The sequence below is a fragment of the Oxyura jamaicensis genome, chromosome 4 (genome assembly GCF_011077185.1).
Source record: "Oxyura jamaicensis isolate SHBP4307 breed ruddy duck chromosome 4, BPBGC_Ojam_1.0, whole genome shotgun sequence".
Classification (NCBI taxonomy): Eukaryota; Metazoa; Chordata; class Aves; order Anseriformes; family Anatidae; genus Oxyura; species Oxyura jamaicensis.
In genome coordinates this window covers 77704475-77724857 of record NC_048896.1, presented here as the reverse complement: position 1 = coordinate 77724857, position 20383 = coordinate 77704475, and the positions used below count along the sequence as shown (strand labels likewise).

At 37.9% G+C, this 20383-nt stretch overlaps 1 protein-coding gene across 1 annotated transcript in view; it reads right to left on the bottom strand.

Moving 5' to 3' along the window:
- Positions 1 to 825: 825 nt before the first annotated feature.
- DHX15 (DEAH-box helicase 15) overlaps positions 826 to 20383 on the bottom strand; it is a 45906-nt gene continuing 26348 nt past the window's right edge. The window contains exons 7-14 of the mRNA XM_035324749.1: positions 19340 to 19426; positions 17654 to 17803; positions 17392 to 17500; positions 16146 to 16337; positions 12976 to 13098; positions 9665 to 9855; positions 2355 to 2524; positions 826 to 1404 (exon numbers count right to left, since the gene is read on the bottom strand). Coding sequence (XP_035180640.1) covers positions 1287 to 1404; positions 2355 to 2524; positions 9665 to 9855; positions 12976 to 13098; positions 16146 to 16337; positions 17392 to 17500; positions 17654 to 17803; positions 19340 to 19426 — 1140 coding nt within the window. The 3' untranslated portion in view covers positions 826 to 1286. The remainder of the gene's footprint in view (positions 1405 to 2354; positions 2525 to 9664; positions 9856 to 12975; positions 13099 to 16145; positions 16338 to 17391; positions 17501 to 17653; positions 17804 to 19339; positions 19427 to 20383) is intronic.

Sequence of the window (20383 nt, the reverse complement as noted above, 5' to 3'; positions counted from 1 at the left end):
AGTAGTTCAGCATACCTGTTTTTTAAATAAGAACTCAAAACTTGAGCTCAACATTTTAGGAAGGCTCCCACCTACCTCCTCCTTCCTACTGAAAATTATTTCATGGAGCAGGAGAGCCCATGAAGGGGAACAGGCCCATCTCACAGCATCTCTGGTGGGGGAGATCCCGCTCTCTCTCACTGCGGAAGTCCCACTGTGTGTTATAAATTCATTTGTTTTCATCTTCCAACAATTCCCTTCACAATACCGTTTTCATTGCTAAAAAAAACTTCAAAAACTTCTCCACTCTCCACCACATAAATTGCATTTCAAGAAAAAGAATCTTACTAAAGTTTCCACATGAAACTTTCCCATCTTAAAAATGCTGTCATGCTGTATTTCACTAAAAATCACTACTAAATGACAGGAGTGAGATTTAATTTGACCTACAGTGTGGCTTATGGTATTATTTGTGTCAATCAAACTGCATCTGAACACTGCCCAGCAGGGCGAGTTGAACTGGCCGCAGACACTTCCCTCTACAGGACATATTCCTATGGTTCTGCCCAGGAAACATCCAGGATTATGTCTGAAGAAAGCATCCTCCAAAGAAGTCTGTGTGCCATTTCATATATATATATATTTTTTAAATTTCCCTACATAACTTGAAGAATGCTAATCCCTTGCAAGTTTCTATGTATTACATTGATGTCACCATAACCCTGCTGCTGAAGCATCTGTGCTTTTTAACGTTAAACTACTGTCATGTCAATACGACACCAGTTTAACAGGAGACTACACAGTTTCTCACATCTTCATCAAAGCAATCAACATACTGACACATACTGTGGCACAAAATTAGTATAAATAGACTTTATTGAAGTCAGTACCTTTGTACTGAAGCCGAAGATTGTGTCTACATAAGCACAAGTTGTAACATTTCACAACTTCTAAAAGGAATGTCAACAATTACAACGATCATGCATACCATGGTCGATAATCACATTTTTAGAAGCATTTTCAACCATTTCTAAAGAAATGCTTATAACATTGTTATATATAGAACTACTTTCAATAAACTGCAAAACATTGATCAGCTTTTCCAGTATGAGCTACAGTGTCAACACAAAAGGGAGGCATAAATGTTTAATTTATGAAATCAGAATGGAATATTTACTGTAAAGAAAAATTAAAAAGCTTTCAAATAAAAGGCCATTATTGAACCAAAGTGAAGAGCACAACTTGAACTTTGAATCCATTCATCTTTTAAAGCTGTCCTCTGAATAACTTCAGTTCAAAGCATAAATTCAGTACTGTGAGTATTCCTTGGACTGAAGTTTGGCAATGATGCGATCCAACTGTCTCTTTGCTTCACACTGTGGAAAATTGCTCATGTCATAATATTGAGGGGCAATTTTCACCAGCCTGCCAAAAGAGGAAAAGTTTGTTACTAATACTCCAACTTCAGGATGCATCCTATACAAACTCTACTACTGAGTGAAACAAAGATTATCCTTTGTTTTTAGCCCGTCTTGCATGTCAGAGGCTAGTGAACGTTTAAGCACATGCACACACGTTTAGATTTCAGTTTAAATTTCATTCTGTGTCCATGTCCACAGCAAAAGAGCACACACTTAAGTCTAATGAGATTTTCCTGTTCAGCCATGTCCCTTCCAGACCACGCTGCTGCTTCAGTACACGCTGTACCAGCCCATGCAGTCAAGACCTGTTAATGCCAACGTCCAGAAGTCACAGAAGCCCACCTCAGTATCAGTTTGTGCAAGACTAACAGTTCATTCTCAGATCTTTTAACCTTAAAATCTCTACCAAGAAAGGGGATGGGATTCTGCTTTGGGTTTTACAGTGCTCATTCAGAAACATTTCTGAGGAAGGATTCACACCTGTATTCTCCATTAAAACACTAAGCAAGATGTCCTATAGGGTGCATTTTCTGACTTACAAATCTTAAACTCTTTCAGTGCAAATTTCAACAATGGCTGAAAAGCCTCCCATATCTGTAGATCTTAAGAGAGGCACCTCTTAACTCTTAACAAGTGGATGCTAGGACATATTCCTAGACCTAGTACCGCTAAGTAGCTCCCCCCAACGGACTTACTAAAGAAACAGTTTTGAAGTCAAAGGTCTCTCTCTCTCTCTCTCCACACTGCACACAGAGCCTGAGCATCTGAGTTTTGCACACAGGTTCTCCAAACAGGAATATGTATCCCCAAAGAAAACCTTTAGTCATCCAAAAATTCACAAGCCCATACTGTCATCATTCCCCAAACTGTTTTAATACTGGATTCATGAGAAGTGAAAGGAATATCCACAAGTTTAAGGAAAAAGCAGCTTTGCAGTAGGTCTTTTCTGCTTACCACTCCGGCTTGATGTCTGTACATGTCCGGATGTAGTTCTTTGTTGTAAGGACAAACTCATTATAAAGCACCCATTCTGGCTTATGATCAAGGACAGTGGAAGGATGCAGCTGCACCACTTGGTTGTCTTTCACTGTTAGGTAATGCCCTGTTCGTTCCAAGTGCGCCACCTAGGTAAAAAGAGAGCCATTCGTTATTACAGGTGAGCTTCAGGGATTTCAAGCTGGCTGGTTTTAGTGTTTCATCCAAAATGTTATCCCAACTTTCAAACCTCGTCTATACTTGGTACATGACTTCACCACTTCAAACACTTTTTTTTTAAAATAGAGTCAAGATGCCAGATGTTTTTGCTCACTGCCCTAAGTGCATACACTAATACCCGATTCAAGCAGCATACAAAAACAGTTATCACCCGAAGAGAATCATTATTACAACAGCAGCAATGAAAATAACAGAAGTGTTGGGAGTATTTATTGGACAGGTTTGTTAACATCAAACAAAGTCAGCTGTGGTCTAGTACAGACAACTCCTTTAAGCACTTAGTTGTGCTAGCTGCTGTACTGTGGGACCAGTAAGCCGCAGTGTTATCCTCTGAAGTTTTTATTAATGCAGTGTTTCAGTTGTAATTTTACTGATGCAAGTATTATTCTGCAAATCCTCTCAACACAGTGAGCCTGAAAAAAAGAGGTATCAGTCCAGACAGAAAGGGAAGCTTAGCATGTCAGAAATGAGTCTTGTTCCAGCATGAGCTTCAGAGATGAAAAACATAGGTTCAGCAACACACTCCTGCTGTGACCTTGGTAAAAAAAAAAAAAAAAATCAATTAACCTCTCTCTGACCAAGCTTTTCACTCTGTGAAGTATAATGCCTACCGCACCAAGATGGTCTGATACCTAGCTCATTAAGATTTGGAAAAGCAGTCAGATACCCTCAGAAGGATGTTCTCTGTAAGAGCAGTTAATCTAACGGCACAGGTAACTAAAATTAACCTTTTGGTACTGGGAATTCCACATGACCCCAGTAGTTACTTCATCACATATAGATACAAAAAAATGTAAAAAGATTAAGCAGGACAACAACTAAAAAGAGATGTCTGAAGTACTACTTTTTAAATCAGATCATTAACTGCCTTCTGTAATATATACTGTGTTCTTCATTGTTTTCTTAATTCCTACATATTTCACTTTTTTGACCTCCTCAAAGGTAGATTCCACTTATTAGGTTAAAATCCAAGGATTTCTAAAACCAATAGCTACCTCAAACTTGACATCAGGACATCACCTTTGTAACAAATTATTTACTTTAAACAGCATGCCTCTCTGGTGTGTCGTAGCATTCCTACCTAGGATGCATTTTAGTAATGGAAAAAATATTCCTCTAAGCTGCAGATCTTTTCCCCCAAGACTTTGGACATTACACTGCTACTTTATTTTCAACTCTGGAGAGCCAACAGAACCTCTTTTAAGTGGGGATTAACAGCACACTGTCCGTAACAACTCAGGCTTCATTTCATGCAATTCAATCCAACATTTGCAAAATTAAATAGCCGTGTAGCTGCGAAACAGAGCAGACTAGTAACTCATCTGTCTCACACCTGGCACACTAATAGCACACATGTTGGTGCTGGATTATGCGTGTTCTGTTGGTGTTTTTTTTCTTTTGAAAAATCAATTTCATTTTTCAGCTCAGAACTAAAGCATATATATACAAAAATATTTGAGTGTTTTAGATGCTTTTCCCCAAAAAAGGACAGCACAATCCATTTTAGGTTTTCCTAGAAACTGTGTACTGTTAAGTGTAAAGGTAAACTGTATTGGTTTAGCACGTCAACCTCACTCAGATGTATTAACATCAGTGAAGTCACAGCATCTAGTTTTTCCAAATGCATACTACCTCTTCCTTTTTTGCATCATTTATATCTATAGAAGAATGTATTTCGTACTTTGTGCAATTCTAAAGCAAAAAGCTTCTGACATAACTAATTAAGCATACCAATAAAAAGAGCTGCAGAACAATATAGTTAGTTCTCAATTTCTAGAGTACAAAAAAGACTAGAGTAACTCCACAATTAGGAAAAAAATCGTAACACTGCTATCAAGGATAAGTCACCTATAAGTGGTTACATACAATTGTGATTTATGGCAAGCCTACTGTATTTATTCTACTATTAAGCATGCTTGTTAGCAGACAAACTGATAAAGAATTTTGGGCACCATAACAAAGCATGCACAGTGAAGCCAACTAGGGCTCCACCAGCGACGATACAACTACCAGCTACTGTGTTTCCCTGCTCACCCCTGGACCAAGCTGTTTGAGCACAGATGACATAATTCTGCTTCTTTTCTGAAGGTGCAAGCAGCTTGCCAGATTACCGTGTTGAAAGAATTGAAAATAGGCTCTGGCAAGCACCAAGGCTGACATAAGGGAGCAAACAAGGACACGTGGGACAGCATACAAACTTAGACACCTTTGCACCCGTGGCTTGCAAGCAATTTCAGTGCCCGTAAAAATACAGCGTAGTCACTCCCTTAGGCCAAAAAGGGAGGTCTCACTCCCACCTCTCCTCCTTCTGCTTGTAGATACATAACCCCATCCCTCCCTGATACAAGGCTCTGTTGCTTGTTCGACCCTTCAAGTCGATGTAACACATTGATCTGAGAGAGAATTCTGTCTTCTATTTTATTTAGTTAAGTTAAATCAAATGACACGGAGTTCTGATGGTAAGGCCAGCACAGGAGACAAGCCTGGGAGCTGGGAGTTGGAAAGGATGGAAAAAAGAGGCAGAGGTGAATTTTATCCTAAATGAATACAGGGAGCAGAGGACAAAGGACCAGTCAACACCATGCTGACACATGATCTTGGCTAGCTAATTACAGGAAATAAGACTGCATCTTTAAAAATAAAAAAAACAAAGTTCATATCTTTAGGACACCTAAAACAAGTTACTCTACTGCAAAGAAGTACATTGACATTTGCTTGGTTTAAGAGCAAGACAAGAAAATTTCCTCTGGATCTCTCCCTCTGGACTTCGAATGGCAGACTGGCTATGAAGATTAAACAATTAACCAAGAAAAGATTCTTGCTAATGGATGCTAAGACATAAAGGTACAGAGGGAACATGACAAACAAGCTCTGAAATCAAGACACTTTTCCAATTCAGTTTCCACAGAAGCCTGTTTTGCTGGTTGGGCAGATGACCCCCAGAGGTCCCATCCAACCTCAATCATTCTGTGATTCAATGATGTTTTTTCAGAGAACATAAAAGCTTCCACAGAAACCAGAGAATCATACTGAGTATGTCTATCAAATAAAGGTCATTTTTCAACAACTAATGGAGCACACTTGAACCCTGAGATTCCTGTGGAACGTATCACATATTAGTATAAAACACCTGAATTAAGCTACCTGAACAAAGCATGAGGCTACAAAGGGAGGTAAGAGTTATTAACACTACTGACTATGCAACATATGGAGCTACATGCAGAGTCAGAGAATGGTTTGGGTTGGAACAGACCTTAAAGATCACCTAATTCCACCCCCTGCCCCAGGCAGGGACACCTCCCACCAGACCAGGTTGCCCAAAGCCCCATCCAGCCTAGCCGCGAGCATCTCCAGGGATGGGGCATCCACAGCTTCTCTGGGCAACCTGCACCAGTGCCTCTCAACCCTCATAGTAAACTATTTCTTCCTTATATCTAACCTCAATCTACCCTCTTTTAGTTTAAAGCCATTACCCCTTGTCATATCACTGCAGTCCCTGACTCCCCAGCTTTCCACAGGCCTCCCTTAAGTACTGGAAGGCTGCTACCAGGTCTCCCTAGAAATATAAGCATGCCCTAAAAGGATCATAAGGACTCAAACCAACCCATGCATCTCTTCCTGTAGCAGGCTCCTCTGCAGACTGAGGAAAATCCACCTGTTGATAATTTAGGGACAATTATAACACTTCTATCAACACAGCCACCATAAACAAAAAAGGTTTTAGTTCAAGTTAACCAAACTGTGACAGCCTTGAAGCTGGTGTTGGAGAAGGACTAGGTCTCCCTTCCACCCATAAACTTTTAAGTGCATTTACGTTACTATCCATCACATCACAGAAGCTAGAGGGTTCAACCAGGTACCTTCTGTTAGATGTGTCAAACACTCTAAAGCCAAATACACTACAAGAACAGAAGTAGGAAACTCCTCCTTTACTAGATTTAAGGCTACTAATTTTGGTAGGCTAGTCTTGATGGTTTAGAAGAATGATTGTTCCTGGTCTTTCTTGAAGAAAAGAATGCTACTATACACTGAAGGAGCAATGGCTGTTGCCACGTCATGCAACAGTGTTTCTGAAGCTATTAAAAAGTTTTATTCTGCATTCCTTAAGAGAGACAAGAATATCATTAAACACACTGGGGACCATTTTCATGCTGTAATTTTATTACCTTTCTATTACTGTAGGAATCTGATTATGTGAAGTCTTCAAAACATATAAAGTAGTGCCAAGAAGGAGATTTTAATTACCAGCCCTGTCATCTGACATCTAACTTCTTGGACAGCACAGGTCCTATCTTGCAGGCCTGCGCTGTCAGACAGCAGCCACAGGTCTTGATTAGTTACAGGTATCCCTACAGTACGGATACAAGCAGAATTTTATGACTGCTTTTAGGACAGCGGGCAATTAAAGCAGAAAATAATGCAGCCAAAACCATTTCAAAACAACGGCTGCTACTGTTTTCCCACTTCAGACTATTTTTAAACTCAGGAGCTTGAGGAATGAAGTTACCCAGCACGTGCTGCCTACAGGCCTTGCTACTCTGCCCGCACAGCCTACCCGCTGTAGGTGCGCACGCTCTGCAGATGCGCAGACTTGGAATTCAATGCATGTTCTGTACCAAGCGGGTAAAGACTGATGCGTGTATTTCGTTACTCAGGTTTTCTGAGCAGAAGCCCTCAAATGCCAGAGCCTGGATAGCCACAAAAGGAAAGCACAATGGGCATACAAACTCCTGTACTTCAGCTACAGATAAATAACATCTCTTTTGAGCATTTATGAACAATTTTCTACTGAAGGTTACTCAAAGCAACACGGAATTCATGAGAGAAAGTTCAGAGACGAGGTCAGGTATCACACTGTCATGGAGGTTAAAGAGCAAAAACTCAAAATAGAATGGTCTCAAATGCATCAAAGGAGAAGGGAAGCAGCTGAAATGGCTTCGACTCCAAATGCCCTCAACAGGTTTGCCTTGAAGATGACAAAGTTATGTACTGTTTACACCAAAATATAGATAATATCTTATTTATATTCCATAATATGATATGGAATAAATTTGCAAAGCAAGTTACATGGAGAAAAAGACCCTAGAGGGAGGGTGAGAGAGAGGGGAAAACTGGAGCAGACCCTTCTTGCCCCTAGCAAGAGGCCACAGATGAAACAACAGCCAAGCGGTGGGCCTACTGGGAAAGTGAAGCCTCTGCCAGGGTATCACAGATGAACCAGATCCCTCTCAGAGCATGAGATTAAGCAGTCTGGCTATTAAGGAATTTAATTCCTACTCAGTTGGATGATTTAGCTTACCACAAAGCTGGTGGTAAGCCAGCTAGCACCGATCACACTGAGGCACTGCACTACTGATTCCATGATGCTAGCACTCAGTGACACCACGTTACGTCGAAGTACGTGACATAACTGACATAACATCAGAACAAAAACTACCTGTGCTAGCAACTACCCCCAGCCACAAAAGTAAAGCTTCCTTTACAGGAAGAATTTCACACTGACTGACAAAAAAATGACAGCGCAGCAATTTCCAAGGGCATAACATCTTAACAGGTCCAACCAAACAACTGTAGTCTACCCAAGCAGAAGCACAACTGCAAAAATCAGATTTGCCTCAGCCAGCTGGGGCCCAACAGGGACAGTCAGGCAGAACTGTTCTTCCTCTGGCAAACATTCACAGAATAAATGTGTAGGTGGGAATGCATGCCACAGTGTCCCCAGTGAAAGATGAGGAGAATGTGCCACAAAAACATGGACTGAGCAGTGACCAGCTTGCTTGTCTGAAGGGTTACATCTATGCTGTCTTCAAAATCATTTTAGTATCTTAATTAAGCTTCAATCTCCTGTTTACATTATAGTGAAATGCACTTGTGGACATTTTCTGAAAGCCAGCAAACGTGTTCATGCTACAGATTAGCTGGCTTCTTAAACCTGGGGACAAAACTGCTTCCGGGGGGTTGAGCGCACACGTTAATCATCAGTAGTGCCCAAGCCCGTGTCCCGGTCAGGATGTGGCACGGCAAATGAGTGCCTGTCCAGCTGCTTACCATACAAAGCTGAACATCACTGACCGTCGGTTGTATTGTCAACCTGTAAGCTCTTGTGCTCAATGAGCAACTCTGATGAAAAATTTTCAATGCCATGGGCACTGCTCAGCCTCTTGAGTATAAGAAGATTGCGTTCTCCAGAAGCGAGAGCACAGAGATGGTGCTCTCTGGGCTCTAGCAAAAACATTGCTGGAATGCATCATAATGCGTAGAAAACACTGTCACAGTGGTCCACAGTCAGGTAGGAACAGGTCTCAGTCCCACTCCCACCATAATATCTGTATTGCTGAGCCCGCAAGAGCCAGAATGGTAACTCCACTAGCTCCAGAGATGAATACTGAATTTACACAGCACATTGGGACTATGCCTTAGAAGTCTGAATTCCAGCTCAAGAGGCAGACTTGGCATGAAATGCAAAACATCCAGGTGGTAACAGTAGAGACTGGCTGCCATCTCCCTGCCGGGGTTGGATGGCAGCTGAGTTTCAAACAATTTGCAAACAACATATTAGCAAGATTCAGCTGGCACCCATGTGCCAGCACCCCAAAAATGAAGTACGAATAGGGAAGAGTACACAAAACTAAAACACTCCCTTCTGTATGGATTATATCCAGTGTTTATATACTAGCAGACTTCCCAGATTGCTATCAGTTTATAAACAATTTAACAACAACTTATTCTGCACTTTAAATAAAGTACTTCAAGATATTTTATGTTGTTACTTCCTTGGCTATTTAGAAGTTAACGGTCAAGTTCTGACTGGTCACACCAGAGACATTATTTTGAAACTAGTAAGACTGTCTACAGCTACTCCAGCAAGACTTGAGTAAGCACTTCACTTCTTGAGTAACAGCCAACCTGTCAAAGACTACGCGATAACACAGCGAGCCATATACAATTTAACTCAATACATCAATCAAGTTTTGGTAAGAGATGCAGCCATACTAACATTAAAACCCACATAAGCACTCAGTCTTTTCCCTACAAAAATGCATACGTACCTGCATGAAATACCCGGTAACTAATGCCTTTCTTATATTGATGTAATAATCTCGGCTGGTGAAGTCTGTGCTTCTGCGAGGCAAATTAAATCTATCCATGATTCGTGACAGCTGTTGGCGTACATTGTCTGCAGACATCAGGGACCTGTAGTTAATGAAGTTGTCATAACACCACTGAACCGACTCATGATCTGCAACATTAAAAAACATGAATTAAAAAAATTAGTATTTTATCCAATTAGGACAAGTAAATAAAACAACAACTAACCAATTGATCAGTCAGATGAACCAGAAAAAAAATGTTTTACAAATAACAGCTCTTGGCCTATTCAGTGGATATCCTGCATTAGATAATTTGCCCAAATAGTTTTGTATTCAGAAAGCATGTAGTCTAAACAAAAGAAAACTACTCCCTCCCAACATAAAACATAGATAATCACCAATGTTTTGGCAAAATACTACAATTAATTTTGCAAATTGCACCTGTCCTGAAACTAGAAAAAATATTTTATATTGCAGGTTTTTGAAGATAAAAGTGAACATAAACATTTCAGTCCTTGTTTTTAACTGTCACATGCAATGAATATAAAAGATGACTGTACATAATTGTATTTGAGAAACCAAACCCTCCTTAAATTAAGACATTGAGTAACTGTTTAAGACCTATATAAACATACTAATCTAATACTGAGCATGATGCATCTCACAACAGTTTACGTAAATGTGACAGGTAAAACAGAGTAGAAGTAACAGAACTCTACGTTCCATGCTCCAAGATGCTGCTTCCACTACTAATAACACTAGTAAGAAATCTGTTAAGACAGCAAGCCTAAGCTATAAGTACAAAAACTGTACATTTAACACTGAGAAACCCAGTTCTCCCTACCTACTCTGCTACTTCAAGTGATGCTCTATATTTCAACAGGACAACAAAAACAGGCATAACAAGATTTAAAATCACTTGTAATGACAAGATTTGCATTTCTGCAAGCCAATTTATGAAGTTCATACAATTAGAGGGTATAAATAGGAGGGTTACATAACTTCAGGAAAGTTTGTTGTTTTCACACTCAATTGTAAATTTATTCTGTAAGATAAAGTATGAATGCTGACCCTCTTGACACACTAGAATCAGAACTAAGTACCATAGCATGTCACTTCCTGTTATGCTTGAACTGTGTGCTTTAAGATGACCCATAACTGTTTTATACTGTTTTAGATAAACAGTATCCGTATTTCATCTTCTGATACAGAATACCAGAAGACTAACTTTATAGTGAAACAAAGATTATTCCATAAATATTTCCATTGCCAAAGACAGCAGAACAATAGGTCTCTAAACCGAAGAGTCAGAGGTCAACTTTTTTTAAAAAAGAGGTGCGACTAGTACTTATTGCAGAAATAAACCGATTTGTGTTCTATTTGTCTAGTTAACAGTTCCTCCTTTTCTTCTAAAAATACTGATACCTAAATTCAGTACATTTGAAAATGTGTGTCTATACACACAAATAAGTATTCACAGAACTGAGTATGTATTTAATATAAGCAAAGTGACTTCATAGGAATCTCAGTTGGTAGAAGAGGAAAGAAATACTGTGCAAATTCTACCAATGAGTTCCAAACAGGGCTATCTACCTTGAAAATTGACACCACTTACTCTTCATTAAGATACATATTCAGGTAGCAGATGAAAGTTTACAAACAAGGACTTCAAAAGGTAAACCTATTCTGCAAGAAGATACCAACACTACCATGTCGGCTCAATTCTAATCAAGACATAACTGACTGGCACTGAGAGAAGGCCTCCAGTTCAGTTCAAGCAGTCTTCAAGTTTTGTCTTAAACTTTCGTGTTAAACCACCAAGTTTACTTTGACAAAATGCACTCAAGTGTAAAATGGATTTCCACACAAACGTTACACAATACAGTTTGGACATATGAACTTATGAACAAAATTTTACACTGATTTTAAAGACTAGCAACTATTTTCCTGCCTATTTTAAGCCTTAAAAAAATATTCTAATTTCCAACAGATTAAAAACAAGATGTGTTAAACTAATTTACTGTATTTGGATCTGTTTTAACTCCCCTAAAAAAAGAAAAGATCAACCGATTTTCTGCTCAACAATTCTTTATGCCATGCAAAATTAAAGTTTAAACCATATTTTAAGTTAGACAAGTCTGTTCAACATTTTTATATACAGCTAATATTAATCGGAGCAGACAAACATGTATTTCCTGTATCCCAAGCAAAGGCCTTGATTGTTCAGCTAAAATTGTCCACATTTTGGTTCCACAGATTTTTGGACAAAGACAAGCAGATGTCTAAGTCATAATTTTTGATTACAAGTTTCTTGGTGCCCTTTTTTTTTTTTTTTTTTTAATTTTGAGTACTTCTGTCTGGACTTCAATTTTGCAGATATCCTTGATTTTGGACTGCCAGATGACAACAGGAATGTTTCAGCACAAAATTCCTGCGTCAGAGCCGCAACAGAAAGGCACATTAAGTATTTACTCAGGGTAAAAGCCTGTTGCTTTTTTCATTTATTTACAGGAAAAGCAACTGGAGCATCCACTGTAATCTGGCTGGTAGTTAAGAGTAATCTTCTGACTTACAACCATGGTAAACCACACTGATTTTTTCTCCCTAAAACACGTGCCACTTTAGTCAGAATGCCCAGTTTCACCTGTTCATTCTTTTTCAGCCTGCTAAAATATACTTGTAGCTATGCTACAGAGGACTATACATTTCCCCTAGATACACAAATAACAAATTTACTGCGTGGCTCTACATTTTCATGATGCATTACCCCTTTGATTCTCAATCCATTCCAAAGTCTTAATCTGGAATATCCAGATGTACTAAAAAATAGGACTAAAAGTGGCTTTCCCTCCAGGAACATATCCTCCCCCAAATCCAAGGTATTTTCCATGCTGCTCTCCCTGAAAAGTTACTAAACAATTATGCAGATTTTTCTATAATTAGTATCACATAACAAACATCCAATATTTCTTAATTCCAGGAAAGCTTCCTTCCTTCTGTCCAAGGTTATCCAACATTGATATAAGAGCCTGGCTTGTCTCCAGACTCAACAGTTCATTACGTGATCTTTTGGCTAGCTTCCTTCTCCCCTCCCAAAGAAATGAGCACATAAATAACTTTTATATACTTAAAAAATAATAAAAAATAAAGATTACAATAGAATGACACAAAAAAGTGCCCAAGCCTATCAATTGTCCTTGTAACTCAGGAATGGAAGCTGCCTACACAAAGAATTACTTGTAATTTTGCTAAAACGGGAGCATACTTACTTTGTTTGAAAGCATGGTAGACATTCAGCAACGTCAAATGATCTCCATCTATGTGGGCAAACCTCATCTTGGCTTCATCTGCTGCTTTCTTTGCTTCCGTGGGGCGAACAAAACACTGTGGGACTAAACAAGGTTGGTATGGGCCCAACACAAACGCCCATATCGATGAGTCACGCATTCACAGATAGAGGAACAAGGCCTAGCTAGGTCAGTTCACAGAGCATAGGGCAGGGCAGGATGGCCTCCAACTGCATCTTGGACTGTTTACTACCTTGATTTGGTACATCAACACCTAACCACATCTGTAAGACAAGAGGGTTTCAAAGCTACAGAGTACCTGATTATTTCATTAGAACTATATGTAGGCATCAAAGTATCTATTCTGAAGGCCATCAAGATTGCCTATGTATACTGGAATGCTCAGCAGATCTTGGTTCAAGACCCAGTGCTGATAGCTCTACCAGGAACTAGTTATTATGCAACAGAGTAATTGCAAGTTCACTTTCTCAGAAAGCTTCTATGGACAGAGTGCAGAAGGTAGTTCTGAAACTATACTGCACTAGAATCATCTAAGCAAGCATTAGCTTTATTACAAGTCTGCTACTAAACAGAACACACCAGTAAGCCAAGTCATCTTCCCCAGATGGTATTGTTATCAGCACTGGTATACAGAAACATATGCGAATGAAGGTATTAAGAAGTCTAAAGGTTGTGATGGTAGCGGTAGTGGTGGAAGGTTAAACCGTCCTTTGGCACTACTTGAAATAAAAATCATTATGTGATGAGCTTGGTCTGTCATTACGTTCTCTCACAAAAGTCTGACTCAGGCTTATTCTGACTTGAATCAAAAACTGGGTTTTAACATTCCCCTTCCAAGTACAGGCTACTAAAGACCACAAACTAAGTTGGCTACAATAATATTTGCTGTCTGACAGTGTTCTTATAGGTTTGTAATTTTTTACGTGAATTTGCAAGACACTGAAAGCAGTTAATAGATCTTCACTTTGCAGAGATCTACAGGAGAAAAATATCAGCTTAGATTTAGATAGCCCATACTGCAGATGCAATTTAACAGCTTAGATTTCAATACAATTAATGCTAAGTAAGCATTAATTCTGTAGCCATTAATTCTGTAGCTATGTTACAAAACCTTTATTTTTTCCCAGCTGCCTGAAACTATAGTAGCCTGCTTATAACTGAACCCCAATCTTACCCAAACTTTGCATCTCATCTGTCCCTAACAGACGAGGGCCTTTTGTGAGGTGTTTTGTTTCTATCTTTAATTCCCATAAAATACCCTCAAACACTACACTTCAGAAGTATGCTTGACTACTAGATGGAATTTCAGAAAAAGTACACACTGCAATAGTGATTCACATGGTAACAAATCAGAAAGACTAATGCAGTAAAGAAAATGGAAATGCAGGTGCAAAATAAATACCCTGTTATTGTGTGACATGTATTTAAAGGCAGAAATAGACTATTTTAGTTTCAGACTAATAAAAACTAAAGTCAGTAGTAGAATAATTTGGAATATCTCACTTTTGACTAATTTACAGCACTTTCTCTATGAAGATGTTATGTATGTGAAATCCCACAGCAAGAGATCACAGTTCTTCTGAAATATCTTTTAAATTAAGTACAGCCTTTTAATTTGCTGATTTCTTCGATACTATTCTCTGCTCTTTTCTGGTATCACGTTTTCATTTTAGTCCAAACTATTAATACATGGATTGCTATCCAGAGCCAGACAGTCTTTGTGTATACTTAATGCACCATAATTGCACCATGTCTACCATGTGTCATACTGATAGTTAAAAAAAGCACTTTGGAAAACAGTTTACAAATACTAGGCATACTTTGTTTTAAGAGCAGAAGTTAATACCCAGAGAGTAACCAACTAAAAAACAATTTGGCTTGAAAAGTTATTTAGAAATACATTAATCGTAGCTAAAACAAGAAAAATATAATGGGTTGGGAAAAAATAGAACAAGGAGTAAGACAAATCACCAGCTGAATACCACAGACAAGAACTTACTGTTCTTTAGTAGGTATTTCTGGGGTGGGTAGAGAGAAGTTAGGGGAAACAGACAGGCACCAACCTACCACCACCGCCGCAATTAAGCCTACTAATTAATTAAAAAAAGTAAGATTCTGCCCTGCCCATCTGCTCTGAGTCTGAACAATCATAACTCTGCAACAAACATTTTAGCTTGTTCTTAAAAACTTTCATATAAATATACTGTAAGACTTAACCAAAACAACAGATTTAAACTTAGCTGAACTGTGATTTTTTTCTAACCATCCAAGTTAAGCATGTAACCAGTAGTACATCTGCACTGTGAAGAGCCTTGTAAAATAACACTCTAAAGACACAACAGTAATTACAAATAAGAACATCCCCACTTCCACAAGGACTAAATCTTGCTGCTTGTCCTAGAGAGACCAGCTGTAAAATGAAGTCAGTTTTACATAAGTTAAGGAATGAAATACAAGGCTTGCTTGACAACATTTTTCCCATTGAGATCTCTCTCAACAAGCAGCTATTACGACACAGTGGTATTCGCATAATGCAGCAAAGTACAGCTGTGCACAAAAGTTAGCTCTTCTAAATAAATATCCTTCCCCAAAACTTGCTTTCTTCACTTTAGAAGTAATGACTACTCTTTCAGTCATTAATTTAAAGTGTGAAAGCTAAAATGTACCACAGCATGTATGAGTTAGCATTTTAAACATAACTTGGGCTATAATCCTTAAGAAAATACCAGGACATGTCAAAGTGCAGAATAATGCGCAACATGAAATATATTTCACTGCCTTAAAAACAATGGTTGAGCTGACATTCTTCATCCTGACTATGAGCCTAAGAACAAAATTTCTGTTCCACTAGACTGAATTTTTTTTCCTGTATCAACTCAAATATATACACTTTAAAGTTAGATTGAAATTGCTTGACCATTTATGCATGTTATTTTCTTAACATTAATAATTTTTAGCTGCAGGTCTACACACAAACCTCTAGTGATTGACTGTATCCCCATCGGCCAGTTTAAAAAACCTGGTTTTATTAAAAATATATTCAGATGGCTTATATTTTTGTTGAGGAAAACTCAAATTCTCCCCAAACTGAAGAACTGCACTTTGTTTAATATCTCTTCCCCTGTTATTACCTGACAACATGGCAGTAATAGATAGGACCTCATTAGAGCAGTTGTAGTCACAACTTGCAATAACCATTTTAGCCAGCTGTGGGTCCAGCGGAAATTCAGCCATCATGGATCCCAATTCAGTCAAGTCTCCATCATCATTTAAAGCAGCCAGATAATTCAAAAGCTCTAAGGCTCTCATCAGAGTTTCAGGAGCTGAAAGAAATATTTAGGTAGACACATTAATCAAACTGCTATTAATAAGCAAAAATGAGAACACAGACTATTTTGTTTTTCGTTTTTCATTCTTCATTCAACCGGCTTCCAAACACGAAATTGTTACCAAATTTGGTTATATACATCCAGATATGAATCAATCACCTATTTAAAAGAGCTATTAACTGAATCAAAGGCTCTGAATATTTGAGGAGTACTGCTTTTCAAAATTCAGACAGCAGTGGTATTGTGAAATATTCAGTAACATAGTAATATTTTCCTCCCAATGCACTGACACCTTCTTCCCTGTTCAATTCAAAATAGATTGGGTACAGTCCTAAAATTTCAACCAGGTGCTTTAGATACCTATGGCCTTTCATAAACCTGAACCTTTAAGAATGTTCTCTTACTCCTACATTCCTTACAGCAAGGGTATATTACAGCCACAAAGAAAAATAACAGAATCAAAACACCTTCCTGCTAAGCTATCATACACACTGCATAGCACGAACAAAGAATGCAGAACTATAAAGCTATGAAATGCTTACATCTGCATTGTAGGTGATAAAAAAATCTACTATCTTGGGCATATTTATCTATGTCTGACCTGTGTTTTTAATTTGCAATATAACAGAGCTATTTTAAAGTATTTACAAACATTTAACACTGTTAGAAGAGAGATCCACATTAACTTTTTAGACTGAGCCAAAAAGATGTATTCAGCTTTAAAAATGCTAGCCAAGTTTATTTACATGCAGTTAACTGATGCACAATTAGAAAGTGTAATCAAGGTGATGAGTAAGAATTCCTTCAGTAATAGGTTTTTCTATTATTTTTTTTTACATAATTTTGTCAAATCCATTAAAAGCTCTTCAAACTGTAATACTAAAATACTTTGGTATGACAGTACTAAAAGAAACAAAACTTTATGAATTACAATAAGAAACACTGGCAAAAATATTTCATGTTATTTATAAAATACTCAGCAAAATTAATAACTGCAGAAGTTAAAATTAACACCTGCAGTATAAAAAGTAGAATATGAAATAGATACCTGGAGGATCCATAAAATCGAAATGCACCAAGTCATCTATACCAAGCTTCTTGAGCTGCAATACTACAGATCCTAAGTTAGACCTCAAAATTTCAGGGTATGTATTGTCCTGTGCAGAGGAAAAAGAAAATTCAAGTTGTCTAGTTTAAAATACTTTGAAGAACAAGCATTCACATTCTGATTTTGCTTGGTAACATAGTAATTGACTACCTGGATCAATCACATGGTCTTATAGATGCACTCTAAAAAGAGGTAACCTTACCTGCATTTCAGTTTTGTAAGCCTTCTCTGTATAAAGCCTGAAGCACTTGCCTGGTCTAGTACGACCAGCACGGCCAGCTCTCTGCTGAGCTGAAGCTTTACTAATCGCAGTCACCAAGAGAGACTCCACTCTGATACGAGGATTGTACACCTATTTGAAAGTGGAATTGGAGCAGGAAAAGAAGAATGAACATCACTCATGGATAAGACTTATCTCAAAAATAAAGATGGCTTTAAACTTGTTTTTAAATGCAGCTTCTGACTAGGAAATTGTAAGTTGTATGCATCTGAGAGGAGAAAAATTGGCTACAAAAGCCTTTGGATCAGTGACAGAAAGCTTCAAATACAACTGCCTAAAAACAGCATTTACATTTTATTCATTTGTTAACATCTTCTCCTGCCAGGCTCCCCAGTCTCCTTAAATGTGTGTGTATTTTTAGATAAGATTTTTGTGGCAGAACTAATGTGTCCAATTTGTTCTATAGAGTGCTAAACACACTCTTGATGCTCAAATAATTCCATGCAAAAACAAGTTGTCTTGATACAATTATAAGGTTGAATAACCATGTTCTAAAGGTCAGAAAAATCTAACATTAAGGCTTGAATGCGATTGTAAAAAAAAAAATCACACTGGTGACAAAGCAAGACTATACTTCAAGGGCACATGTGGACCGTCACAGTACACAATACGCTGGAATTTACTGTAAGACTCCCAGTGCAGTTATATATAAATAACAGCCCTGCCAAGTCATTAGAGCTTAAGGAACAGGAGATACTGTTAAAAAAAAGTAATCAAGTTTCAGTTGAAGACCTTCTGTAGTCCATGTTTTAACCTGCTGATATGAATGGATATAAGCCATATACAAAAACATTAGTCCTTATTAGAGAATCACTTCCAGTAGAATTACTTGTGAAAATAATTCAAATTAATGGTGATTGCAACTTGTGCATGAAGATGCACTGACTGTACTCACATTCTGCTGTCTCTCTCATTTTGCAAAAGTTTAAAAAGCTGATAATGTGCATGAGTGTTAAAGGAAAAGCCCAAGAAACCAAGTTATGAAGACAGTTACCAGTGAAAAAAAATCAATTAAGTTTAAGAGACTTCAATTTTAATCTTTAATTAGTTCTTGCTTCCCATTCAGGCAAGCTACTTCAGTTCCTCTGCACCTCCTTTAATGCTTCAAGAAAGGTGTAGTGACTTAAGATCTTTAGGGCTGCGACAGCACCTGATGAGTACTGACAAAACACAATACTAGCCTAGGTATTATTTCGCTCTTCTAAGTGCTGAAGTTTTCCACATAAACGTGACTTAAAATCAAGAGGTGACTTCTAGCACCAGTTTCATTTACTTTCAAATAGCCTTCATATATTTCTTATTTTTAATTTAGCATTCTCAAGCATGGACACATTACAAAATGAAAAGTGAATTCTATATTCCAGGCCTAACTCTAAAAATCCTCATGTTTCAATTTTTAAGACTGCTGTTTTTCTGTACTATGCTGTTTTGGACTGTTCCAGCTAAATTTACAGATAAAGTACAAACCTACCATAAAGTTTTTAAAAAAACATCAAGATTTCAATTGCAAAACACTCATCGCTGTTTACAAACAGAAGAATTACCCAAGCAAACCAGACTCCAGTATCTTTCCTACTTTAAAGACAGCACAACTGACATAGTATTTACCTTTTGTTTTGCAAAGCCAGGATCAATCACAAACACCACACCATCTATTGTTAATGATGTCTCAGCAATGTTGGTGGATACAACAACCTGTCGAAAAATGACATAGTAAATAACTAATTTGTTGTGAAGATATGCAACTAAAGCCCTGATTGTCTCTGCATCACAATTTTTCAGCAAGTAACTAGCAGAGCTGTGCTCCAGAACTTTTACAGGAAGATCTGAAGTCAACTAGATGAACTTCTATTGGTATCAATGCAGTTTTTGTCCACTATATTTATGTTGTGTCTTCATTAAAAATATGAAAAAAGTTATTTTTAATAAAAAGACACAGAAGAGCAAATATTTTACTTTTAAGATTGCTGTTCAAAATTCTATTCCTTACTCCAGTACAAAATGATAAATTGCATTGAATCTAACATCTGTTAGCTTTTTGAGTTTTGTTTTTTTAAGCTCAAAGATGGCAAACTGGTTAAATAATGCTGTATCAAAGGTTACATAACCATACTTGAGTCAAATCTACACGCAGGTGCCCCTCCCCAGTTAAGCACTGAGTAAAAGCATCATCTGTTTTACATCCCAGATATTAACAACAGTAAAAAGCAGACCTACGCCTCTTATTTTACACACACAGGAGCCCAGTATGTTCTTTTACTTGGTCCAGAATAAAGTGGTTATCAATACAGTCCACCTAAAATCTTCAAAAAATGTTTAATTTCAACTTTAAATTATCATAGCCAGATATCTTTGCACATTTTGAAGGTTAAGCTTTCAAGCTGCTGCAACATCTCTGGAGCTTGTCTCATGCAAAAGTTAAAACAAAGGCATATCTGAGTTCTGAGGCCTGATTCATTGCCATTTAAATGTTTATGTCCAGAGATGCAGTTAGCAGTCTATAGATACTACTAGTTCTCATTCCAACAGTGACCACATTAAATCACATTAGAACGAAACGTAAGCAGCTGCTTTAAAAAAAAAGAGACATACCCAGACCAGTTCAGGACTTCATTAAAACCACTTACCTTTTAGTTCTTAATACTAGTGAAG